The sequence below is a fragment of the Malus domestica genome, chromosome 16, assembly GCF_042453785.1.
Source record: "Malus domestica chromosome 16, GDT2T_hap1".
NCBI lineage: Eukaryota > Viridiplantae > Streptophyta > Magnoliopsida > Rosales > Rosaceae > Malus > Malus domestica.
In genome coordinates this window covers 14,577,503-14,604,561 of record NC_091676.1, presented here as the reverse complement: position 1 = coordinate 14,604,561, position 27,059 = coordinate 14,577,503, and the positions used below count along the sequence as shown (strand labels likewise).

Genomic DNA, 27,059 nt, shown 5'->3' with positions numbered 1-27,059 from the left:
CTCACTCTTTAGTGCCTCATTAAGATGGCGGCGAATAAAGATCATAGCTTTCGCCCGATTTTGAGACGATGAGCTGCTTTCTTCCCTGATGGTATCTCCAAGATTCCCTGCTTCCAGATGGATCTTGGTATCAAGTACCCAAGTAAGGTAATTCTTCCCGGTAATGTCCAGGGCAGCATATTCAAGCTTAGCCAAGTTCGTCATTTTCTTTTCTGAAAGAAAATGAGATGTGTAAGAACTTGCAGTAATATGTATTCCTAGAGGAATGTGATGTTAGAACTTCTGGTTCTTACAAATTTTTCATTTTGATCTTCAGGCCAAAATGATAAGCACTCGAAACTTCTGGCTCGAGATTTTCAGGGTGAATGAGAAGGGCGATTGTACCGCACCATTCTCATTGAAAGAATGTAACATGGAATGGGCGATTAGTCCGCACCACTCAAGTAGCAAGAAAATTGAAATACGCAGAGCAGGGTGGGCGATTATACCGCACCACCTAAAATTGCAATGAAATTAAACAACAGGTAAATTTAAATTTGGAGAGCAAGGAGGGCGATTATACCGCACCACCTGAAATTGCAATTAAACAACGGGTAAATTTAAATTTGGAGAGCAAGGAGGGCGATTATACCGCACCACCTGAAATTGCAATTAAAAATAGATCTGCAGTCCAAGATAGGCGATGATACCGCACCATCTTGGATCATAGTAAGATGAAATTTGCAGTTCAAGATGGGCGATTGTACCGCACCATCTTGGATTGCAGTAAAATCAATATAAATACTATGTTAGTAATCAATATCCAAACCAAACAAGTAATCAAAGATGTATGTAACCGCTAGTTGGAGAACTACGAGCAGGCATGGAGCAAATAGTTCGTCGCGAGGATATACCGCGCAGTTCAGGCAGATGAAAAAGATGAACAGGAAAAACCTTAGAGGAAACATTTTTTTTTTTTTCGTTCGACGGAGAGAAATGAGAGAATGATTTCCTTTATTGTTTAGTGAATGTAAATGAGACATGGTTATACTTAGAGACTCGTGCTGATAACGTGTTATAAAAATGTAAAAGTTATAGAGAGATAACCTTTATTCGGGACATGAACGAAGCAGTTGCAGAGTATTATACCAATAAAAGCTGTTGCAGAGGAAGTAATGTATATTATTACTATTAGATATTTTTCTTTTCCTTTTTTCTCTCTGCTTTGTTGAACATTCGTAAAGCTCTATTTATAGAGCATCACCATGGAAACAAACAAAAACACTGTTAAATATATGACATGTTTACTGTATGCATGTGGGCATACATATTATACTATTTACAACAACTATAACATTTTATCTCCCATTTTCAGAAGATATATTTTTTTTATATATGTCATTTTGGGAGTATATTAAGGTCATCTTTAATTGAAAGGGCTAAACATAGTCCCGTTTAGAATTATAGGCATGCAAGAAATTATTTTTAGATGAACAGTGTCAGGTCATAAACATAACCTTCTCAATAATATTTAGTTTTAAGTTTGTACTTTAAAGTTAAGATCAAGTACCTAAAGCCCCCCAACCTTTCAGTGGCATCCCAAATTGGTCTAAACTTTTTTAAACATTCAAACTAAATACCCAACCTATTGAAAATGTCACATCCATTAACAGTGGCGAAGCCAGGATTTCTCGGGGGGAGGGGCGAATTTAAAACAGTGCAAAGTTAAAAAAAAATAGCAACAACTAAATCTTTGTATATAATAATGTCTTCCATAATTAATCAATAAAAACAAATTACAATTGTTGTCGACGAGGTTTCATGTCATGAAAACGTCGCATAATAGGCTCATTATCAATAAAAGCAAATACATCTCTCTCAATGTAAACAATCATGCTATCACTCAACCATTGATCTCCCATTTTATTACGCAATGGTGTTTTCACAATCTTCATAGCAGAAAAAGCTCTCTCCACCGAAGCGGTTGCAATCGGTAACACCAAAGCCAATGTAAGAAGCTTATACACTAACATATAACTTTCACACCTCCCAGTCTTCACTAACTCTTTTGCAAGATCACTGATTCCTCTCAATGATGAAAACTCACTATGCATCTTCATATGTTGAATGTAATTGTCAAGTTGAATTGGAAGATTCATGAGGTCCATACGATCAAAATCTTGAGGATAAAGTTGGGCTAAATGAACAATTTTTTCTTTGTCAAAAGATGCAAAATTATTCACTGGACTCAAACATGCCATACAAAGAAGCAACTCGGTGTTTACCTCATTGAAGCGATCATTCAATTCCTTTAGTTGCATATCAAGGACTTGAAAATAGAGGTCTACACGATAGTAATGGAAGTTTGTGATTTTTGGAGCTTTACGCCTTGATTTTCCAGGTACGAAATGCAAATCCTCCATGTTAAGAATGACAATATCATGCTCATCACAAAACTTTTCTACATCATGCAACAAGTCCCCAAAGTCATCATCTCTCAAGGATTGTAGTCTTTGCTTGCATACTTCCACTAAGGCCATCGCATTCACAATATCTTGATCTTTCTTTTGCAATGCTTGTGATAACTCATTTGTAATTCCCAATATAAGTCTCATCAAAAAAAGGTGAAACACAAAATCAAAAGTTTGTATGTCTTTGAATAACCCAGTAGCTTCACCGAGATTATCTTGGTTGCGATCACTTTTAATCCATTCAACCATCTCCACCACGGCTTCAAACATAACAATAATACTAACTATAGTACCATAATGCGAGTTCCACCGTGTATCACATGGACGCATGAGGCTACTTTCTTGATTTAACCCTTTACCCGTTTCAAGATTACCAAGATGAAGAGCTTTTTGAATTTGTTCTTGTTGTTTCTCTCTCAATGCATCACGACGCTTGCACGAAGATCCAATAAGATTCACCAATCTATTAGCATTGATGAAGAAATTGGCAACATCCTCATTTTCCTTTGCCACAAATACAAGAGCTAGTTGGAGTTGGTGTGCAAAACAATGAATATAAAATGCTTGAGGATATTTGTTCAAAATCTTTGCTTTAAGACCATTTAACTCACCTCTCATATTACTAGCTCCATCATAGCCTTGTCCTCGTAACTTGGACATACTCAAATTTGTTGTAGCAAACAATCTCTCAATAGCCTCTTCAAGTGAGCTACTAGTTGTAGAGGAGACATGTTGAACACCCAAAAACTTTTCAATTGCTTCTCCTTTTTTATTCACATAACGCAATACCACCGCCATTTGCTCTTTATTGGAAGCATCACGTGATCCATCAACCAAAAGAGAAAAAAATGTACCTTCCATATCTTTAGTGATTGCATTAATAGTTTCAATAGCACAAGCACGAACAAGATCCTTTTGAATATCGGAAGAAGTATACTTGAGATTCTTGGGAGCATTCTCAAACACAACCTTTCTAACTTTCTCATTATGATCGGCAAGAAATTGCATAAGCTCTATGTAATTACCCCTATTGCTCGATTTCAAAGATTCATCGTGCCCACGAAAAGCCAAACCTTGTCGCAACAACCATCTTGTGCAATCAAGTGCTCCACTCAGTAAAGTGTGATAATTAACGCGAGCTTCATCAGTTTGCTTGATCACAAATGTTTCAATGTGTTGTTTTTGTGTCATCAAGTCTTTAGCTTGTTGCATAGCTTTATTATGAAGACTTCCAACACCTCCCTCGTGGACTCGAAAATTTTCGGGTCCTTTCCTCCAATTTGTAAACCCTTTTGTAGTGAAGACATCACTTCCACTACCACCCGCTTTATCAAAATCACATTTAAAAAGATAGCAATAACGGCAAAATGCAGCATCTTTTACTATACTATACTCCAACCACTTAAAATTATCAAACCAACCTGTAATAAAACATCGATTGTCGCTAGCTTTCTTTGGCATGATGTGAGACTTCGGTTGACAAGGTTCCTTTTGAAGGTAGTATCTACGAATTGCTTCACGACAATTGAGTGGATAATCAAGCATTCGACGTCTCAGTCCAGGGTCTGCCGGAAGATTAGCTAATATTTCATCCAACTCAGTAATCTCACTTTGTTGTGCACTACTCGGAATACTAGAAGGACGAGGAGGACTACCCGGAATATTTGAAGGAAGAGGAGGACTATCCGGAATATTTGGAGAAGGATTTAAGCACTGTTTTTTATAATATCGTTCCATTACGTAACTGTATAACGAAAGAAAAACAAATATATCTTAGACTCTTAGTCCTAGAGTAGACTACGAATTTAATTAATCAGTACCAACAATCATATCATATGAATAATCAATTTTTATTCTACAGTAGAGTATGTAGACTACGAATGTAATTAATAAGTACCAACAATGCATTTGAATGAGGGTTTTAGTTAGTTGAATTGGGGTTCATTATGTTAATGTATATATAATATATCAATCCTCTTTTATGTACTTCAAAAAAAAAAATCAATAATCATAGTATTCATATGAATAATCTATAATCAATAACCATATAATATATAACCCTATAATCCTACATCAATTAAACAAAATTTTATATTCAATAATCAATTAGGGTTTGAAATAAATTAAAAATTTTACCTTAATTGGAATTTGGAGTGGCTGTGCACAGTGCACAGTGCTTGCAGTTGCAGACTGATATGTCTGGTCTTGGAGGAGGCCAACAACCAATGGAATTATGGAAAGTGAAGGTTTTGTCGTGTGGGGGAGGGAAAAGGGGGGAAAAGGTGGGGTGGGGGGGGGGGAATGACGTCTGACGGGATGGGATATGGGGAAAAGGGTGAAGGTTTTTAATTTGAAATAGGGATTCAGATGATGGGGATGGGGACCAGTGGTCCCCCGTTTATATTTTTTTTTTCTTCATTCAACCAAAACGACGTCGTTTACCAAAAAATTTTAATTTTTTTTTACCAGGCCCAAAACGACGTCGTTTTGGCCTGGATTTTAAAATTAAAAAAAAAATCCCTCCCATCATCTTCCCCGAGAGCTACTTTGTTTCTGGTTTCAGAATTCAGAACCCGGTGCTCACCGGTGCTCCCCAGTTTCCGGCCGAACGAGGGGGGTTCAAGCATCGCTCCTGCCTTTGTTTTCCGGCGAGCGGAGGGGCGAACGCCCCCCTTCGCTCCTACGTAGCTTCGCCTCTGTCCATTAAGACCAATAAAATTTTCAAACATAGATTATACAATATGGAATCCAATGGTCAAATGGGTATTGAATTGAACCGAAAATGGAACCAAATTGAAATTACATCAGGAGGGCAATCTTCTAACAAAGGGTTAAGAATTCAGATAGGGTTTCAAACAACTTGTTTTTGCTCATGTGTTTTTTCGTCATATGACGATACTTGGCTCGTAAAGCTTTCAGTTTTTTTTTTGTGAGCAGTGAAGATGGTGGTGACCGCATCATAGCAGTCCATATCATTTTAGGAACCTCCATAACCTTCTTCTCGATGTTGGCGGCATGAGTTGTAGGGTGGAGTTGGTGGTTTTGCGTTAGGTTTGAAGGTGATGGCATGATAAGGGTGGTGATGACCATTAGTTGGTGAAGGTTATGCTTCTATGACCTTTGATTGATTTTAACTGGGGCTTAACGGATGTGATGAGACATTTTTAATAGGTTAGGTACTTGTTTGAATGATAAAAAAAGTTGACACCAATTTAAAATGACACTAAAAAGTTGAGAGATTTTAAAATTATTAGTTTATTTAATCTATAGTTGGATGTTTTCAAACCTAGTCATGACTTTGAATAAATTATTATAGCTAAGGAGCTGGGCTCAGTAAAGGGGCTAAGAGCCAAATAATGACCTTATAGGCTCTATAAAATTATAGTCCGGCTATTAATTGGAGATGATTTTTCGGATAAACCAGACTATTTTTTAGTTTTTAGACCTTTAACCTTTTCCATTGAAGATGACCTAACGTGTATTTTATCACAATTGCAATGAAAACATGAAATGATGGATAAATTTTTCGATGTGCCAAAACATGGGGTACTACTTCATATGTCATTATATAAGACCACTTGTATACTGACACATGATGTACTACGGAACATTGAAAGGTCTATCCAAATGATGAGGGGCCTTCCGGACCGTAAAAATTGTTATGGCGGTCAGCCAATCGTACGGTCAGGATCTCTTCTGGAAGTGAAGCCACAAAATAGACAGTTGGACTCAGAAGTTTATGATCTTTTCGTGTTCCTGATGAGGAGAAAAAGGACGCCCCAGTGAAGCACGTGGGGGACACGCTTAACCAACAAACGACGTAAAACGCGGCCTCTCGGAGATGGGACCCGTTTGAACAGCGTCATGGGAAAAGCGCGTGGATTCATTATCTCTCCCAGTTCGATTGCAAATTTACAATTTTATCCTCTTATAATTTCGGCCTTCCCACATACCCTCTTAGACGATGATGCCTCCTCTTCTTCCCAATACTACGAATCTGCCATTTGCGTTTTTGGTCGGATTTTCTTTTATTTTATGTCCATTTTTGAGAAATAGAAAGAGTAATGTCACAATTCTGTGTCAAAATTCTGTCATGCATTTACATTGATGCATTAGACGATTGGATTTGCATGGTTAAACATTAACAATTTTAGTCCAGCCATTCAAACTCCAATACATTTTTAAATAAGAAAACATCTATTTATATACCATACACTTGTGTATTGTAGAAAAACTCATTTTTCCGCTAATTTATAACTTTTGCCTAAAATATACGTTATTGTATAGAAGTTAAGGGTCAAATATGTTGTCGTTTTCTCTTTTCAAGATTGTTTTAATTTTTATTGTGATTTCTTTTCTTAAAAGGGGACCAGCATGTCTTAGCCATAATAGCTCACCATTTTAGCAGCTGGAAAAACTCATAAAAGCATACAAACCTTATCTTGACGCACATACTAAAGTCAATAATTTAGCTCTGCCGAGTGATGGATTATATAGTCTTTATTCCTTTTTAACTCACTACATTGCAAGCCAAAATTCTCTTCCTAAGCCTGATTTAGAGTGGTAATAATATTTTAATAATAATAATAATAATAATAAAAGTCAGTAATTAAGTTCATAATGTTTGTTGCATTTGGACTATGAAAACGCTCGTTTCTGAAGAAAAAAAGAAGGGGGTATTGGAGATTTATCCCATTATTATTGCTATTCGTTGGATGATGAGTTTGCTTCGTTCAATCACTTAGAAGTGGTCTTCGCGATCTTGCAATCAAGCAGCCCAACTTTAGCCAATTCGAGGGTGCGCTTTATGAGTTGGGCAACGATGACTCTTCTTTGGTGATGGTCTTCTCTCGTGACGAATTACTAGGGGTGGGCACTTAGAATTGAAAACCGAAACCGAAACACGAATCAAATTAAACCGCACCGAATGGTTTGGTATTACGGTTTTGAAACGGCTTCGGTTTTGGTTTTGGTTTTAGCTTTTGAAAACCGCACCGCAAATATTAATAAACATTTAATTAAATGTCCATATTATATTTCATGTTTTAATTGGTCGTTTGTTAGAATCCATACACTTAGTATAGGACTCAACCACACTAGAATATCATCATTCATCACTTTCTTTCGTTCATTAACTTGAAGGACCTTTGTTATTTTATACCATCACACACACATATATGTACAAGGGTGGACTGATCTTGTTATCAAGAGTCGAACAATGATCTAATGAAGTCCACTCATATGAAGCATGATATTATATATTCTAGTATCAAAGTTTCGCTCACGTTTAATGAATTCAAATTTATTCAACTTGTTTTATGATAAACATTGTAAGGGACACCCTTTTATTGCACAAACATGTTTTAACATCATAACTACATGCAACATGCTAATTGTTTACATAACAAATGTCTTTTTCCTATTACTATTGGGAAATACTTATTAATATGTTAAATTACAAATTGTACATTTTTTCTTAAAAACCAAACCGAAACCGTTTGAAACCGCACCGAACATAACCAAACGGTTTGGTTTCATTTCGGTTTTGGCTTCAAAACCGCACCGCATCGAACTGCAAAAAAATTCGGTTTCGATTTCGATTTCACTCAAAACCGCACCAAACTAAACCGTGTCCACCCCTACGAACTATCATGTTCTCCAGTTTTATAGCTTTTGAGGGGCATCTCCTCTCTTTTTTAGGCATGCCTATAGGGTATTTGGCAATGTTTGTCTCTTCTTTCTAGATTCTTTGATGCTCCTTGTGTAATTAGGCTAAACTTTTCTTTCCCATTGCGGGACTGAGAGTTGTAGTAGGATAATGGGTACAAGAAGACTAAATTTTTAAATCAAATAATATGTCATTAATAAAAAGTAAGCACGTTAATCGATATTTAAGTAATAATCTAATCATCAACATCTTCATCAATTGGTTTACAAACTTTAATTTAGAAATTTAATCTCTTTAGCATTATCCGTTGTAATGCAATTCCTTCTTATGTTTCGCTTTACCGTTTTCAATATATTACTATCTTTCTCATAAAAAATAAAAAAATAATTAATTTATGGCTTGGCTGTCGGCTCTCCAACTCCAATGATGAAAAACAAAACTGAAAGATGAAGTACTTTTGTTTATTTTATGGCTACCAATTCATGATTATAAAAGATTATGCTTTGGAGCTCCCATGTGATGCACGCATGCACCTGGGCCGCCTGCCTGGGGTATGCAAATTAATGTAGGATTATTATTAGTACAATAATTACCTCTTAATTTATATTACCAAAATAACAGGCAAAACTTAATTCCAGTTCCTCCTTAGCGTAAGGTGTTGTTATTCACACATTAATTTTTAACTCTTACACATTTTTCTCAATTTTTAACAGTTGGATCGAATTAATTAAAGAATATCAATAGATAAAAATTAACAAAAATGTGCAGAACATTAAAAAAGGTGTGTGATTTCATGATTTCCTCGTTCCGAGCAAGTAAACATGCCATCAATCAATTCTCATTTCTCATACCTCTTTTAGATGATCTGCTAGTAATTCACGATTCTTGGATCAATGTCATCTTAAGTTGAAGGCAAATGCTCTATTTGTCTCAGCAAAGCAAAAAATTAATAAAATCCCAAACTGAATGGCAAAAAGGTCTTTTCACCTAAATATAATTATTTTGCAAATCCCTATCTAAAATTATTATTTTATCAGGAAAGGAAAATAATGCAAAATAATGGCCATCTTTAAACAATGTGCTGTTTTCTCATTTTAGTAATATTTTACTGTTCTTCTCTGTTTTTCTCTGTCCCTCTCTCTCTCTCTTCGCTCCAAAAAGCTGCGACTTGGAGTACGCCGTTCTGCGATTCTCTCTCTCTCTCTTCGAGATCCAAAAGCACCTCCACTCAGAAATCTCCAGCCCAATCTTCAGATATCTGCCACTTCTTCGACTCCCAATTTCTGTTGAATCCGAAGGCACTTCTACCATGCTTTTTTAAAACCCATTACTTTCTTCTCCAAAAGCATCCACCTTTATTTTTATATTTTCCTTAGAAAACGTTAGAGATTACCGCCTTCTTTAGATCCTCCAAATTTAGTTATTTCCGCTGGGTTGCTTTGCACAAGTCACACTCCAACTCTGTGATCTGTAAAATTTTCGTTTCCAACTAAATTAGATCTTCCGCTATCTATTTTAGCTGTCCTATTTTGGACTAAAGCTCTTTGCTTTGTTCTTGCAACTTCCGAATTCGAATTGGATTTTAATCGGTATTGTGTTGGGATTTTTGTTTTGATCTTTAGTTGGTTATATTTGGGAGATTTGGTCATCTGGGTATTTTGATTTTAGTGGGATTTGGGTTTTCTTTTTGCTGTTTTTTGTGATCCGGGTCTGGGTTTTTTCAACTCAAGGTGTTAGATGCACCTGTTGGATTGTTGCTTAGAAACCCTTTGGATGCTTTGTTAAGATGCAGCCGGATCAAAGAAAAAAGGTATATTCAATCACTTCTGATGTATTCCTGCAAAAATGCAAAACGTTTCTGATATCCTTCCGATGTGTGCAATCATATGTTCATATTAGTAGTTTTAGTTGATTTTATTCGAAGATTTGGTCTTGCATTTGTTAACTATTTCATGATAATTGGAGTCAAAACTTTCTTGCTGGTGCAGATTTTAGCGTAGTATTTCCTGCTGTATTATCATGGTGTTCCTATATATGGACTGTACAGTGTTCCTGTTCATGTTTCAGTTCTGTGCCATATGCATTTGTGCATTTGGTTGTATGGGAAAATGCCCACTTATAATTTGTCTTATGAAGCTGTTATTTTTTAGTTTTCGTTTTGTATCGTAAAACATTTTATGGGTAGTTCATGGGGTAAAGGTTAGTCAAGCTGAAATACAATACATTACATAAATTTCTTGTATTCTTAACTAGGAATCTAAGTTTTCTTTAACTAAAGAATAGTCAGTGTCATTTGCAATCTCATGTTATCGTTCTTTACATTTTCTAGCCGTTTACCTACTTGATCATGATAAGTACTTGTAATCTTTAGTCAAGATGTAGAGGGAAATATTTTAAAGAAAATAACTAGTGGGTGTTCAGCCTGATTTGGTGATGTTCTTACTGTGATTAACAAGGGTAGAGATTGACTTGTTTCATATTCTTCGACTTAAATTTGCAAAATACGAATGATTTTATTTTTGGGTCTCTTTTAGTCATCCTTGTATTGTGACCAACTGTTTCCACCCAATGTTGTGAATCATTTTGATTGCATAATGACTTGTCTTATGGTATTGTGTTGATGAAATGGTATGTTTGTGGCCATGCAGTCCTCTGCAGATGTGGATTTCTTCACAGAATATGGTGAGGGTAGTAGGTATAAAATAGAGGAAGTAATTGGTAAAGGAAGCTATGGCGTTGTTTGCTCTGCATATGATACACATACTGGAGAAAAGGTTGCGATAAAGAAAATCAATGATATTTTTGAACATGTATCAGATGCCACACGCATTCTTCGCGAGATTAAACTTCTTAGGCTCCTACGCCATCCAGATATTGTGGAGATCAAGCACATCTTGTTACCACCATCCAGAAGGGAATTCAAGGACATTTATGTTGTCTTTGAACTCATGGAATCTGATTTGCACCAGGTTATTAAAGCAAATGACGATTTGACACCAGAACATTATCAGTTCTTTCTTTATCAGCTTCTTCGAGGCATGAAGTACATACACACAGGTAATTTTATACTTTTTAATGACCTTGTTCACAGTACATTTACAATATTTTGCATTACTGCAGATTCTTTTTACCTCAAACTCAAATTAGATCATGACAATACTGGTTCTGATTTTCTTCATATATTGGTTTTGTAGCAAATGTCTTTCACCGAGATCTAAAACCCAAAAATATCTTAGCAAATGCTGACTGCAAACTCAAGATCTGTGACTTTGGTCTTGCAAGAGTAGCTTTCAATGATACTCCTACAGCTATATTCTGGACGGTAAGTCTTTCTTTAATAACTTGTGAGCTTTGATTTCCACATGGTATCAGATTTGCACGTTTTCTGAAAATGTAAGTTGTTCAGGTCTCATCTCTAACTTCATTTCTTATACATGCAGGACTATGTTGCCACAAGATGGTACAGGGCCCCTGAATTGTGTGGATCATTTTTCTCAAAGGTGCAAGAATCATTATCCCTTTCTATATTGGGTGCTGTTTGACAGATATTTAATAATTTTATAGAATACAATACAAAACAATATTAGAATGAGCCATACCTTCGCTATCTTTTAAATCTTAATTTGGTTGGCCTTCCATTGTTTACCTTAAATCTACTTCCTGTAATAGCATTGAACAGTAACCATTGCAAGTTATGTCATGCAGTCACCCAGTGATAGCCATCTCAGTCCGCTGCGATAAATGTGTTTCTTTTACTTTTCTGCTTTCTTTTCCAGGTGTGATATTCAGTCCATTGATACTCTTGTTTCTATTTTCAGTATACACCTGCAATAGATATATGGAGCATAGGGTGCATTTTCGCAGAGCTCTTAACTGGGAAGCCTCTATTTCCTGGCAAAAATGTTGTTCATCAATTGGATCTGATGACTGATCTATTGGGAACACCATCTGCTGATGCAATTGCCAGGGTCAGTTTACTGTAATATATTTATTTACAATATTAACAAATTCTGACTATATGTTGTTGTGTGTACATTTCATTGTCTGAACTACTCTTCTCTGAGTCTAATTCTAAATTTTATCAAACAGGTACGCAATGAGAAGGCGCGCAGATACTTGAGCAGTATGCGAAGGAAGAAGCAAATTCCTTTCTCCCAGAAGTTCCCTAATGCAGACCCACTTGCACTTCGTTTATTAGAAAGAATGTTGGCATTTGAACCAAAGGATAGACCTACTGCTGAAGAGGTAAATGTTCATACAAATTCTTCATTTCTTTTACCATGTAAATTATCCTGCTAATGGAGATATTCTTCTGCTTCATTTAGGCCCTTGCTGATCCCTATTTTAAGGGTTTGGCAAAGGTGGAGAGAGAACCTTCTGCTCAACCAGTTACCAAGATGGAATTTGAATTTGAGAGGCGAAGGATAACCAAGGAAGATGTAAGAGAGCTCATTTACCGTGAGACTCTTGAGTACCATCCAAAGATGTTGAAGGAGTACTTAGAAGGATCTGAGCCAACAGGCTTCATGTATCCAAGGTATTCTCATCCGAAATTTTAAATTATCAACCTATTTTAAAACATCCTAACTCATACATTTCTCTTACAAGAGTCTTTATATTTGTAGTCATGTATATGTTCATCGTCTGGTTAACATCTGTGTTTCTCATAACATAAAATGTCTGGCCAACATTGTGGGTATTACTCTGAGTTGTGAAAAGTTGAAGCACCTCGAATTAAAACCCTTAGTGCTCTTCCCAGCGAAGTATCTAAACACTGTTCCAGGCTTCCATAAGAGTAATGTATGTGTTATCACTTCTAAAGGGTATAAACAAAGAAAGCTAAAATCCGCAACTTGAAGCCTATTTTGTTAATGGGTTTCCCACTGTAGTGAAGTGAACTGTCAGTCTCAGGAACCATCACAGTTTGCTCTGGAAGCAGGATGTAAGGTACATGAGTCAGTATACAAGTAAGATAGATATGCACGTCGTACAATCTCCAAAAAAGCAAGAAATATGGCATTATAATGTTAATAGACGCAATATTAACAGATTTTATGTTGATGTCATGTAATCAAGTATTTGATTTGGTTACTAAACCTTGAATATCAAATTTGGTGAGAGAATACCATGCAAACTACCGGGAGAGCATGCAAACCAAGTTTCCTCTGATTTTCAAGCTTTATTGCTCTTCAAAGGAGAAAGCTTTATCTTAATTTTTAATTTACTTGCTTTTTCAACACAGTGCTGTTGACCATTTCAAGAAGCAATTTACTTATCTTGAGGAGCACTACGGAAATGGCACAACAGCTGTTGCACCTGAAAGAACACATGCATCACTGCCCAGGTATCCCATTGTACCATCTGTTTTCTAAGCATCACCTGTAAATTTTATTAGCATTCTTGTCTAATTGCTCACAATTTGAATTCGAAATCTGGGGATTGACTGAAATTTGTGCTAATCTGATTTCGAAATCTGGGTATTGACTAAAATTTGTGCTTGCAGGGCATGTGTTTCATATTCAGATAACCCGGTACAGCATTCAACAGATGTCACAGATGACCTCTCAAGATGCTGCATCAAAGAAGTTGAGAAGCCACAGACGGACAGGAGCAGTGGGATCCCTACGACAAGGCTCCCAATTCAAGTTCCTCATACCATCCAAGGTGCAGACATGATTACAATAAATTACAAATTGTTGTTGTTAGGGTGTCTGCTTTTTCGCCCTCCAAATGCACTTGCAATATTTCTCTTGTTCCCACTATTCCTACTCTTGCGTTTTAAAATTTGAGTTATATTTTTATCTATTTAAACTGCTGTCACTTTGCTTTTTTGGTTTTTTGTTTTTACTTGTAATGCTGCTTTTTTATGCAGGAGCTGCAAGGCCTGGGAAAGTTGTGGGCTCGGTATTACGCTTTAATAATTGTGGGGCAGCAGCTGCAGCAGAGGCTCTTGAGCAGCGAAGGGTGATGAGGAATCCAGCTGCTCCAACTCAATATCCTGCTGCAAGTGCAGCTTCATATCCTAGAAGAAATATGCCCTGTAAAAATGAGAGGGGAGATTGTGAAGGCGTTGAAGGTTCCAACCGGCTGCAGCCAAAGCCTCCTCAGTACATACCAAGGAAAGTTGCTGCCGCTCAGGGTGGATCCGGTAGCCAATGGTACTGATTCCATGGCAGGTTTATATGGTGGAATCCGCTAACCATAACAGATGTTAGATGGAGCAGTAATCCACCGCACACTAACCGGGATCGATCCATCTCTAATTGAAACTTCATCGATTTAAGTAGTTTGAATACAGTTCCGGATATTGCCACATCTGCGCGAGAAAGATTGAGGCCTTTCAATCTCCACTGGAGGAAGAAATGCTAAGCGATGCATTGACGTACCCGGTTCGTTCCATCGCTCAGTAACTTGGGTAATTTTTCGTTTCATCCTTTATGGCGTAACATAAGTGTTTGTATATTCACCTTGTATTCTTTTCGACTTGAAATAATGGTCTCTCTCACGCTCCGTTCCTTGGAACATGTTAGGACATCTGTGGCGATAACTGATTTGGTTTTGTGCTACTTTACTGGCAAATTTAAACGTGTTTTGCTTTGTTAATTGGGTTGAGTGCCTCAGTTTCTCATGCATGCGCCAATGCACCTAAGTCCGCCACAAAAAATGGGAGTGTGAAAATCATTTTTCTTTCATTATCAGTGTTGAACCGTTGTGAAGGTGTTGAAGGCCATAAATAAATACAAGTTAAAAAAACCTGATCCTCACGATGAACTGTTTCATTTTGTCCATTTTGATTCAGTTTATGCTAAGGGCTCGTCTGGTGTCTAGGACTCGATAATAATTGAATTGTTGGATAATTACTCATTCGTAAAACATATCCCATCCGATCCTCCCAAATTTATTCCAGTCCTATTCTAAGAGCCCAAATTTATTCCAGTCCTATTCTAAGAGTAAATTAGAGTAATGGTCCTTCAATTTTAATCAAATTGGAGCAATGGCTCTTCAACTAAAAATTCAATACTGTTGGCCCCTCAGTTCATTAAAATGTGAAGTTATGGTTCTTTTGGTCAACTCCGTTAAAATTTTGTCAAAATAAGTTATGTTAGAAGAATCATTGCTACAATTAGATTAGAGTTGAGAGACCATTGCTCTAATTGGGTTAAAATTAAGGGTCCATTTCTTCAGTTGAAGTAAAGTTGAGGGATCATTGATACAATTTTTCTTATTTGATTTTCCATATTTTCCCTTTGATTTAGCCTCGCGTCAATGACACGTGACTCATTTTGACAGAAATTCTAACAGAGTTGACAAAAATGACCATAGCTGCATGTTTTGATGAGTTAAAAAGCCAATGAGAAAGGATTCTTAGTTAAAAGACCATCGATACAATTTACTCCCTATTCTAATCTATAGGCACCGAACGAGCCATAAATCAATTATTTCTTCAACTTTGATCTCCTCTGGCAAAACATAATATTGACCTCCATTTTCTAATCTCTAAGCCATGAATCCTCCTCACACAATAGAATCAACATGTCAAATATGTAGTATCAAAGTTGGGAGAAAATGAGTACAAGTGATATATATGTAAAATCAAGCGTCCTGTCCTGTCTATACGAGTAAAGATGCTGCGATCTTTCATTATCTATAAAAACGACAACTCCAATCTGGACCACGATAAAATGCACACACAATATAGCCAGCCATCAACAGATGTTTACAAACTACATCGCAAACAAATCCTTGGCAACACGAGATATTACAATCAAACAAGAAAAAGAAAAAACAAATGAACCAAACTCTCTCGTTTTTGTTTTATTATTCTAATGGCTTATTTTCCAAATCAATACAACCTTGCCTTAACCCGCCTTCCGTTCCCATCAGTACCGTCTGATAAGTTCCCTTTCCCGTACCCAGAAGTAACAAAAGAATGCTCACCAATGCTTGCAACGTAACGCAGTAGCTCAGTGATGACAGAAGGGCAGCTTTCCCTCAAGTACTTGAATCCATCAGTTTCAATCACAGCTGAAAACAATTTACCAGCTTTCTTGTCAATATAAAGTTATTCAACGGACAGCAACACATACATTCAATCCGCATTAAACCTCTGGAAATATTTGCTACCATGAATTAATTAAAGAGTAAATGAAAAGAAATACATATGAACGACAAGTTCTCATTTTCCAACCAACAAGTGAATCCTCTTTAATTCCAAACCAAACCCAAACACCAAAATGGAAGTCCCCTCCACAACCACGAGTCTTTTAAAGCGACTCACTGAACACCAATAACTGATTCTACATTTAAAATGAAAGAACGGTAGCTTTAGGTTTGTTTATTGAAAAGCTACTCAAGAACCGGGTTTGCTCGAGTGTTATTCAATGGCCCACAAAAGAATTAAATATTTTTTAAATTACAAAGACAAGCTTTTTTATGGATAAAAAAGGAAATAGAACAGAAAGAAGTTCATCAAAACCAGATTACACCCCTCAAAAAAGGAGATAGAACAGGAAAGAAGTTCATAAAAACAGATTACACCCCTCAACCCTCGAAGAAAAGCACTGCAAGCCAAAACTTCCCCACTCCCACCAGATTTGAATCTTTTCTGATCTCATCTCCACATCGTTCATATTTGAACAGAAGAAAAAGATATTGAAGAACCGAGGAACAGTGAGAGACCAACAATGGACGATTTTTCTATTTTTAAAAATAGCTCTAGAAATATTAACACAGTAAGAACATATCGGTTATAAAAAAAAAAAAGTATACCTCTTAAATTTTCAGGCACAGCAATAAATTCGAGGCATACAGCTCTAAGTTGTTCACATTGGTGTTGCTCTGCCAAGGCTAACGTTGTTGCAACATTATTTATGGCAACATTTTCGCAAAGTTTAGCCTCACACAACAGTTTGAGCCTCTCAAGGGCATAGCGATCAGCCGCTGCCAGCAGATGTTGGGCCATCAATGTAGACACCCAATTTGAATTTAGCGGCCCAACAAGCTCTTGCATGTCTGGTAGAGAATCCCAGTAGATGAAGTGGAGTAATGCCTGCAGACATCCAAAACAAGAAATCAATCAAGCTCATATGTTCCCCTTTACTTGAATAACAGAAATCAATCAAACTGTCAGCAACCGTTTTCTGGGAATAAAAGATGTATTGAAGAGGGAACAGGGCATTGTCAATGCTAATGCTAAATATGCAGTAAAAGAACAAAGACAGAAGCAACACAAAGAAATATTTGGTAAATACGTTTCCATTAAATATTTGAATAATTTAAAACATGCATTTCATAGTTGAATAATGCAATAATGCAAAAACAAAACACCTGGCTGCCACTAGCCAAAATCAGATACACACTTGAAGGTTGCATTACTATGAATTATTTATCCTTCAGCAAATAAAAACTTACATTTATAGTCCAAAAGAAAAGCTGTAATATAGGTACCATATAATCAGCCAAAACGGGGCCTAATTCTCCTGAAAATATTGAAGTCTGCACTCTAAAGTTCCTGATTTATATGATTTATGATTGTCATTTGAACATGAAGAAGAGAGAGTATTTAGCCCTAAGCCTACTCACCAATCCATATATAAACAATAAAGTAAAATCGTAAAAAAAAAATAGCATGAGCAGCTTTACGAAATTGGTGATGAAGACAGAAAAATTCATGTGTATGATCTCCAAATTCGTGCTTCCTATAGAAATGTCCTACTTCATACCAAAACATGAACACTTCATTCAGGAAAATCAAACTTCTGCTAAATTTTGAAATAATTTCTCAGCCATATGCGTCAAAAACAAAAATCAGTGCATATTACACACCCCCTTGATGTTTACAGTTTACACCTCTTAATGCTTCTTTCTGGGGGAACAAAACACGCAGGGGCATGGGCTGACACACAGACACACACACAGACAAACCCACATAGAGAGAGAGAGAGAGAGAGAGAGAGAGAGAGAGAGAGAGAGAGAGAGAGAGAGAACCTTAAATACGGGAGCTTCAATGTCTTCAACTATTATGGAATCAGTGTTCTTATCTTTTAATGGACCAAAAAGTTGTGCCTTGAACACACGCGAGCGTGCTGCGAGCACCACTTTGTGGGCAGCAAATACTTCTTCGTCAACTTTGAAACTTACATCAGTCAACTTCCCACTTTCTAAAAGCTTACCAAAATGTTGGCCGATATTGGAAGGTGGTTCTGCTATATTGTACGTTTTAGGTCCTTCTGTATTCGTCTTAACAACACCAACACGACATTTTATTATAAGACAATCATCTTTAAGGTAGTCTGATGCCTCTAAAAGACTTCTTTTGTAAAAGCGTTTATAACCCCTGCAACATCCAAAAGTTGAACCTACTCAGTTATGTTTTTCACCCAAAACAGTACAGGCAACGATTTATGTTGTATATATTGTAATGACAAGGCAAAGAACAGCTTATTTATTTGCGGAAATCCAGGCCGAAACAATTACGTTGTTTTTCAACGCTCACTAACAATGCTGATGGCAGCTTTGCCAAAACATTAAGGAGTTATCCAGTTGTCAGGCATGGTTATAGACAATATAATAGAGGATAATACTATTTTTTTTATTTTACTTTCATTACATTTAGAGTAGTGCTATCCACACACCCATTTTTACTTCTCACACACCCCTGGGATCCAATAAATTGAAGAATATCAATGACCAAAATTAATAAGGGTGAGTCGGAGGTAAAAAATGGGTGTGTGAATAGCACTATCTTACATTTAAACATTTCACACACACGGTATTTTATATCCGAATTGCATTCAAGGAGCTTTAAGTTTGTGGTCAAAGTCGAACTAAAATGATTAAACTTCAAACCAACAACATTTCATATCAAAGACACACCCTATCATCATAAGCTAAACCAATTCAACGAAAAGTTTCGCACTTTTTATACACACAATATCCAATCAGAATCCAATACACACATATACACATACAACTTATACAAAATTATACATCAAAACAGTAATTTCAGAATACATACCACATGCTTCCCCGGTATTTAAGCGTATAAGGACCGCCATCGAGCATCCTCAGAAAATGGCTATGCACCTTGTGCCGTTGCCTCTCGCTCTGATCCAAAAGCGTCAATTCGAACAGAGCCCTGACATCGGTGCCCTCGCTCGCCAGTGCTATGAACACCGACACGTAACCAGCATTGTCCTCGACGCTCTTGCCATCCGGGTAGAAATATATAGCCCATGTATAACCACCGACCACAAACGAATCGGAGGCGACGTATTTGCCGATTCCCATGCCCTTGGCGAGCGAGTACCCACTGATCTTAAACTCGTGGCACCCATTTACGGTCTCCGTGCACGACGTCGAGCACGTGACCGGCGGAGCCAGCGGCGGCGGGGATGAGCTGGGCTTTAATGCTTCATTTGGGACCCTGATTCTGTCCATTAACAATTACTGGCTGGTGGCGCGGAAAGGACCGATTTTGATGTTCTGGGGCTTCTCGGGGTGGGAATTGTGAAGAGGGTTGGATTGAATTGGCCCGTTGGATTGGATTTAGAATTAGGGTTTTGATCGAGGATTGGGGTGTTAAATTGGGGGAATTGGGGGGTTTTGGGGTTGAATTTGGTGGTCCAGAGAATTTGAAGGGTTGGAGGGAGAGAACTGAATTGGTGGGCGGCGGTGATGGCGGTGGTGGTGATGTGGATTCGTGGTGGATTGGCGGTGGATGGTGGTGAGATTAATGTTTGATTCTGATATTGTGGGGTAAAAGTTTTTATATGGTTGAAATGAGGTGGGAGTTTATATGAAACAGGACGACGCCTGCCAAAAAAACATACATCACACATTGATTAAGTAATTAAATGTGGAATATTTTGTATTTCGGAGGAGATTTTTTTTAAGGAAAAATACGAGAGAGAGGATTGGTGGACACGGATCGGGTCGGATTTATTTTTGGTGGATTTGGATTTGAATTTCTTTTTCAAACGAGCCTGAATCAATTTAGGTTTATGTTTTTTTTATTAGTAGAATCAAGTCATTTGAATCCGTTTGATACGACCAAGTTCTTATGGATCGAACATATATGTTTTCAATAATATGTCGTATAATAAAACAATAATTTTTGGTTGGGAAATAATTACATCTATAAAGTCAATAGCAACAAATGTTCTGAAGAAAGAAGTTTGATCGTTGTTTTACTTTGATATATATGGAATTATCGATCATGGGCTTCATCCCGAACTACTAATAAAATGACAAAGTTCTAAGACAATCTTTAAACAGATTGGACCAAACTTGCTTGCACATAAGAAATATGGACTGGTTTTACACAAACCGAGTCCAACTCGTACGGTTTTGAAAATTAATAGTAAGAACAAGATGATTTTATATCAGGTCGAATAATACGCTTCGAATCCACGAGTTCCAAGACCCGTATGCCCACCTTTAAGAGAGACCATGTTTTTATACCACTTGATGTGGCGGTTCATAGTTGGATTCCTTCTTTAATGAAATAACAGTGAGGTCAAGCATCAACTGCCACTTCATGTGGTCTACAAAATATGGTCCAAGACTTCAAGTAGATAATCTCTTTAGCACCACCCTCATTTCTATAGTGATTTAATCAAAAGAACCCAACAATCAACTGCCACATAATCTGGTCTATAAAATATGATTCAAGTAGATAGCCTTTCTAGCATCACATTTTTCTAAGTCCTAGGTATTCAAGCGGTATTCCACATTTCATAATACAAGTGGAGAAAATGTTATATTTTTATGAATCCCCCTAATTCTTTTATAACACGTGAAGTACTGCTTGAATACCAAACAACATTCGACACTCATTTTCTAATATGGAAATATTTTTTTAATTTTGAAGGAAGAATGAATTTGGAATTGTTCTTTCCCCGGAGGGCAATTAGCTAGGGTTGTTGTTTCATGCTATATATCTAATTGATAGGCCAGTCTGCGTCTAGGACAACCCTTGCACTACCTTCGCATCACTGGCATTAATTGGTAGCTCTTTCGACTGAACGCTTTCAAGCAATGGTTGGTTTTGGGGTCCTTCTGTCTTCGTCTCAACAACACCAACACAACATATACTAAAAGGCAGTCGTCTTTAAGGTTGTCTGATGCCTCTAGAAGACTTCTTTATGGTAGTCCGCAACATTCAAAAGTTGAACCTACTCAGTTATGTCTTTCACCCTCGACAATGTCGAAATCCAGGCCCCAACAATTACGTTGTTTTGCATTGCTCACTAACAATGCTAATCACAGCTTTTTCAAAAATCAAGTACTATTTACACTCTGCAAACAATAGCCAAAACTTGGAAAATACTATCCTTCGTGCATTAAATGCTACGACCTGAATTGGTTAGGATTATTGTTTTTATTATGGTCCTGCGAATCGAAATCAGCTATCTGCCCATACCTTCATTGGGATTTTAGAACATTTCCAATGGAATTTTACATTTCAAATTTATAGATGTTGAATATATCATTCCAGCTCAGCAATAGTTAGTTAGGTTGTTATCAAATTAGTTAGTTAAATAGCTTAGGCTGCAAGCTAGTCATGATGGCTATATAAATTGTATTCTCATAGTTGTAAAGATCAATTGAGTATCAATGTAATCCATTACTTTCTCTCTCTCTTATTCCTTTATCTCTCTTCTTCTTCAATACATGCTCTGTCTGCAACTCTTTATTTCTGTTAACATGGTATCATCGCCGGAGGTCTTTCCTTGGTGATCTCTTGTTTTTCCGCTGCAACATTGTGTCGTCAGAGGTGTTCTTTACAGTTTGGGTTTTCTGCAACGTTGCTCTGTTTATGTGGGACAATTTGCTGTTCTTGGTGCTCGAATCTGGGTATTTCAACAAGGAAAAGATCTGTGCACTTCAGCTGTTTGGTGGGTTGTCTTTGGATGAAGATTTGCTACTTTGGTTGAAGTTTTCTGTTCGAGTTCATGGGTGTTTCTGGAGAAATCAACTCGGTGCACTCCAAGTGTTTGATGAATTGTGTCAGCCAATTGCCGAAATGTTGAATCTTGAAGTATTTATGCTGTATCATCCTTGTTAAAGGCCAATTGCCACAGAAGGTTTGGACGATTCGAAGGGACGATTTTTTTGTTGGTGGTTATTGGCGAGATCTACCGCTGATGGTTCCTGGTGCTTTCGTTTCTGGGTGTTGCGTGACGATATTGCAGGGAGTTCAAAGGGACGATCTTTGGTAATTTCTTCAGTTAGGTATTTCTTGCGAGATGTTCTCTGGAGTCAAAATTGTACAATGCTATCTGGGTTATCTGGTTCAAGTTTCATGGTGTTTTCTGTGTATGGTTGAAGTTCTTGCACTCTATGTGTTTGTGTAAATGTCGGTTTCATGTGTATATGATTAATACAAGGCCGAAGCCGTTATTGATAAATTGATAGAATTGTGAAGTTGTTTGTGATATCCACTTGTTAAAGGCCAATGCCAAAGTGTGATTGAATTGATAGTAGTTCTTGCTTGTTTGAGATTTGTGCACTCGAAAAAGGCCGATTGCCAAGAGTGTGCTAAATGTAATGTGTTTCCTCCACAAGGCCGATAGCCGGAGTGAAAAGTTCTGTCTCAGATATTGTGTGTTACTCCTTAAAGGCCGATAGCCGGAGTAACGTTCTTGAAAAGTCTTGTTTGTTGTTATTGTGTGCAACTCCATTAAGGCTGATTGCCGGAGTGCATCTCTCAGTGAAGATTTTTCTGTGTATCTTGTAAGTATCAAGGCCGATAGCCGTATACTTACTTTTTCAAGGCCGATAGCCAGAAAGTGTTTGAAGGGTTCTTGCAAAGATTCAATGTGTGTAGTGATTAGTTTGTGTAAACGACTAGTGTCAAGATTGAAGGGTTGTTGGGAATATTGACTGTCAAACTTCAGGATGATAATTTTGTGGATAACACACCACTGAACAGTCAAGAATCATGAGGAAGTTTTAGGGTGGCTGCATCAGTTGAGATGGCTCGAGACCAGACTCGAGATGAATTGCTGCAGAATCTTGCTGCTGTGGTTGAAAGCAGGGATAAAACTCTAGTCGAGTTGATGAAGACACCTGTAATCATCAAGAACAGAGGATTCATTGATGATGGGAGCAGGGCTACGAGTACATCAACAAGAAGGATTTCATTGTTCTGCATTTCTCAAGCACTCATACAATCTCAAACTGGAAATCCCAGTTGAGATTGAGGGGGGATGTTGAATATATCATTCCAGCTCAGCAATAGTTAGTTAGGTTGTTATCAAATTAGTTAGTTAAATAGCTTAGGCTGCAAGCTAGTCATGATGGCTATATAAATTGTATTCTCATAATTGTAAAGATCAATTGAGTATCAATGTAATCCATTACTTTCTCTCTCTTATTCCCTTTTCTCTCTTCTTCTTCAATACATGCTCTGTCTGCAACTCTTTATTTCTGTTAACAATAGATTGGTCGTACTGTATGTACACGAAGACACATTTAAGCCCTCAATCAATCACTTGTTGGTTGTAAGAATCTTTTCACAACTAGGTAAAACGAATAATGAAATGTTTAGTTTTAGTGGTATTAAGCATTTATCCCACGCCCGAGGACCGAGTTTCAAATATAGAGTAGAATTTTCTCTTCTCTTTTTCCCCTCTCCTTCTTATATTAATGGTTACGGTTAACTCACGTCAACATCTTATATTAATTTTTTTATATATAGAAATATAAAGATAAAATAGAAAATGTAAGAGGAGTGAAACGAACAGAATGTAAAGAAGATAGGATAAAATCCCATTTTGGCCTCCTTTTAGAGAAAATTAAAATTACCACAGAGCCACTGAGCTTCGATTCCAAGTTCTGCTTCCCCAACCCCATATGGTGCACTCCCACCTTCTTCTCTCCCTCAATGTTTCGCAGATTCCTCGCCACCTCTCTCTCTCGCTCCTCCCCTCCTCCCCTCCTCCACCTCCGCCCCAAAATCCTCCAAACCCCCAACTCCCTCCTCCGGCCCTACCCGAAACCCAGCCCCTCACTTCCCCCCAACACCCGATCCTTATCCTCCCATATGGGCGACGCCCGCCGACCCGATTCGGTTCCCATTCCCCACATCGAAAAAGCCGACCGCTCCGAGCTGGTCCGCGCTCTGGAGGCCTCTCTGGGCTCGGCATTCAGCTCCGAGCCGCTCTGGCCCAGCCCCAGCCCCCTAATCATCGTCATCAGCGGCCCCAGCGGCGTCGGGAAGGACGCCGTCATAAAAAAGCTCAAGGATTCCAACGAGAACTTGCATTTCGTGGTGACGGCGACGACCCGCCCAACGCGGCCCGGCGAAGTTCACGGCAAAGATTACTACTTTGTGAGCAAAGAGGAGTTTTTGACAATGGTGGAAAGGAACGAGCTTCTGGAGTACGCGTTGGTGTACGGGGACTACAAGGGGATCCCCAAACAGCAGATTAGGGAGGAATTGGGGAAAGGGTACGACATCGTTTTGAGGGTCGACATCCAGGGTGCTCAGACACTGAGGAAGATTCTTGGGAATTCGGCCGTTTTCATATTTTTGATGGCAGAGAGTGAGGCCAAGCTTGTGGAGAGGCTGATTGATCGAAAAACCGAGACAAGGGAGTCGCTTCTTGTGAGGGTTGCCATGGCTAGGGAGGAGGTGAAGCATGTTAAGAATTTCGATTATGTTGTGGTGAATGCGGAGGGGAGGTTGGACAATGCGGTTAAGTTGGTGGAGTCCATTATCGACGTGGAGAAAGCTAAGGTGCAGCAGAAGAGGTCTGTGATATAGCTGTGGAGGTAAATGTGGTAGCGGGTCCAATTTGTGTTTTTCAAGTTTAATTTTAGTTTTAAATTGTTCAATTTGAATGGATTAGTTTCGCGTGTGGAAGAATGCACGCAATGATCCGAGTTCTAATGGTTTTGTAGGAAGTTGTTTAGTTTGTGACAATTGGGATGTGAAGTTTAGAACTTAGGAAAATCGACTGCTTTAAGTAGTTGCAGTTCACAGAATCACAATGTGTTACATCATTTTTTGCAGTCATCGTGTCTTTTAAATGCGATATATTAAAACAATTTGTTCAAGAAATCGGAACCAAGCTATTATCTTTATCGAAGTTCTCTTTATTAAGCATGCATCCGCACAAGTGATCCTTAATCGTACAATGTTAGATATGGTCGGACTTGATGCACTAAGTAATGAAAGAACGAAATATTAAGGTTCGTTGAAGATGTTTATGGCACGAACTTTTAGTAAAATGAGTTCGTTACGAGATAAGCATTAAGAAGTGACATTCTTTTTCTTGCTATACAACTCTTTGATAACTAATGTGCTCCATACTGAACCAAAATGCTTCACTTCACACTGGCTTTGCTGGTTTAAGATACATTTGTAACAACTGACTCGTCTGTTAGCCAATGTTTACAGAAGTCCTGGTTTTGTATATTAGCCGGACATTTAAACAGGTGAATTGGAGAAATCAACCTATATTAGCTTGGCATGTTTAGAGTGAAATCTGGTTTCGATCTCCTTGCTATCAGATATCATTTATGGCCGTCAAAAGGTCAAACCATGTGTGCTCAACCTGCCTCTTCCCCATGTTTTGCCCAACTGGTTCAAAGAGTTTATCTGGTTTTGTTTGTCAATTTTGTGTTTTGCAATATATAGACGGCTATGTTTCATGATGATGTTAAAGTGGTTAAGTTCATAATTCAATCCTACCCCGTTGTCATCTCTTTGTTTGTCTTAAATTTTATTGATTAAGCGCTGACGTTTGCTAACATTGACTTCCTCTAGCCATCCTGTAGCTTAACAAGCTTCCAGGTACAATTAAGTTTTTTCTACTTTTAGCTGGAATTTGGCTAAGAGAGGGACCTGAAGTGCCTAGTACTGCTTGTTTTTGCTGCATTCTGCTTGTTGTGAAAAGGCCTGAGAACGTTGTCATATCAGTTGGTACATTAAAAGGTATATGCTGCTCTCTGTTTTTTAGGTATGTTAGCGACTGGTACTACTATTCTAGATGATAACAGTGGAAAGACATGGAAATGGTAATCTAGTTGCTTTTGTAGCCGGCCTCTTGTTTGAGTTTTCTGAAAGTTCCCATGTTCTAGAGATTTCATGGAACACCATAAGAACTTTTCGTCTATGACTATCTAGGTGTATTCGGTACTTGCACTACAAGAACTTTGAATGGTGATGAAATTTTCGTCTCTAACGACAAATGTATCTCATTCTGAATTGAAGATTCAATTTTATGTGTTGAGTTGATTTGGTTGATAGTTTCGAACTTTCGATGCAGCCCCTCGGGAAGATTGGTCATGACCTAGCTCCCTAGCACAGCCAAATTAGGTAGCAGAATTTGATCAAGTTGTCTAAAGTATGTCTTCTTCCCTAGCACAGCCAAATTATCTTACTCAAGCATCTGCCCTCCTAAACCTACTACCACCAACATTTGAACACACCTAATCCACAGGGACTCATTCAACGCCCAGCACTTTAAACTTGAAATCTACCCAAAACAGCAGACTCATTCAATACCCAATTCTTAAATGTTGCTTCCAATAGTCATTCCACTATTACGGAAAGATTACCTAAAACTTAGATGCAACTGTGACGGTATCCTGAAACAATCAAATACCTGATTGGTTTGGAATACAACTACAGTGGCGTCCCAGTTGCAGGTAAGTTCTTCTCGGTATTTTGTTTTCTCATTGATCATACAACATTCTTTTTTTCCTTCTCTCTGCTATGAGTTATTTTCTATTAAATGTGCTAAATTGTTTCAGGCTTGCAGGATTGATTGCAGGTTTACATTGTTTAAAGACCAAGCAGAAACAAGAATGTTCTGATGTTGATAAAAAAATAAAATAAATAAAATAAAAAAGTCAACCAGTAAGTTTTATATAAAACACTTCAAAGTTCGAGAAATCTATATATAAAATCCCAATTCCCAAGCTCGAGT

At 37.7% G+C, this 27,059-nt stretch overlaps 4 protein-coding genes across 4 annotated transcripts; 2 read left to right on the top strand and 2 right to left on the bottom strand.

Moving 5' to 3' along the window:
- Positions 1–439: 439 nt before the first annotated feature.
- LOC114826236 (uncharacterized) lies at positions 440–4,187 on the bottom strand. The gene is made up of 2 exons (XM_070815965.1): positions 2,328–4,187; positions 440–496 (listed from the first exon to the last, which is right to left on the bottom strand). The coding sequence occupies exons 1-2, from the start codon at positions 4,185–4,187 to the stop codon at positions 440–442; spliced, it is 1,917 nt and encodes a 638-aa protein (XP_070672066.1).
- Positions 4,188–9,176: 4,989 nt separating this feature from the next.
- Positions 9,177–14,721, top strand: LOC103416802 (mitogen-activated protein kinase 16-like). Its single transcript, XM_008355023.4, has 10 exons — positions 9,177–9,928; positions 10,767–11,175; positions 11,313–11,440; positions 11,559–11,618; positions 11,937–12,086; positions 12,208–12,363; positions 12,444–12,655; positions 13,361–13,462; positions 13,622–13,782; positions 13,991–14,721. Exons 1-10 carry the CDS (start codon positions 9,905–9,907, stop codon positions 14,281–14,283), a joined length of 1,695 nt encoding a protein of 564 aa, XP_008353245.3. The 5' UTR covers positions 9,177–9,904; the 3' UTR covers positions 14,284–14,721.
- Positions 14,722–15,786: 1,065 nt separating this feature from the next.
- LOC103403825 (BTB/POZ and MATH domain-containing protein 2-like) lies at positions 15,787–19,982 on the bottom strand. The gene is made up of 4 exons (XM_008342673.4): positions 19,136–19,982; positions 18,106–18,454; positions 16,888–17,167; positions 15,787–16,143 (listed from the first exon to the last, which is right to left on the bottom strand). The coding sequence occupies exons 1-4, from the start codon at positions 19,555–19,557 to the stop codon at positions 15,962–15,964; spliced, it is 1,233 nt and encodes a 410-aa protein (XP_008340895.2). The 5' UTR covers positions 19,558–19,982; the 3' UTR covers positions 15,787–15,961.
- A 3,938-nt stretch (positions 19,983–23,920) lies between these two features.
- Positions 23,921–25,209, top strand: LOC103403826 (guanylate kinase 2, chloroplastic/mitochondrial-like). The gene has a single exon (XM_008342674.4). The coding sequence runs from the start codon at positions 24,008–24,010 to the stop codon at positions 24,887–24,889; it is 882 nt and encodes a 293-aa protein (XP_008340896.3). The 5' UTR covers positions 23,921–24,007; the 3' UTR covers positions 24,890–25,209.
- Positions 25,210–27,059: the final 1,850 nt, after the last annotated feature.

Coding starts and splice junctions, on each gene's coding strand:
- LOC114826236 (XM_070815965.1), bottom strand. CDS start 4,187: ATGGAACGATATTATAAAAAACAGTGCTTAAATCCTTCTCCAAATATT. Junction 497..2,327: donor CAAACTTCCATTACTATCGT/GTAGACCTCTAT, acceptor TTGCAATTTTAG/GTGGTGCGGTATAATCGCCC.
- LOC103416802 (XM_008355023.4), top strand. CDS start 9,905: ATGCAGCCGGATCAAAGAAAAAAG. Junction 11,441..11,558: donor CTACAGCTATATTCTGGACG/GTAAGTCTTTCT, acceptor TTATACATGCAG/GACTATGTTGCCACAAGATG. Junction 13,783..13,990: donor AGTTCCTCATACCATCCAAG/GTGCAGACATGA, acceptor TTTTTTATGCAG/GAGCTGCAAGGCCTGGGAAA.
- LOC103403825 (XM_008342673.4), bottom strand. CDS start 19,557: ATGGACAGAATCAGGGTCCCAAATGAAGCATTAAAGCCCAGCTCATCC. Junction 18,455..19,135: donor AAATACCGGGGAAGCATGTG/GTATGTATTCTG, acceptor TGGATGTTGCAG/GGGTTATAAACGCTTTTACA. Junction 16,144..16,887: donor TGTGCCTGAAAATTTAAGAG/GTATACTTTTTT, acceptor AATTGTTTTCAG/CTGTGATTGAAACTGATGGA.
- LOC103403826 (XM_008342674.4), top strand. CDS start 24,008: ATGTTTCGCAGATTCCTCGCCACCTCTCTCTCTCGCTCCTCCCCTCCT.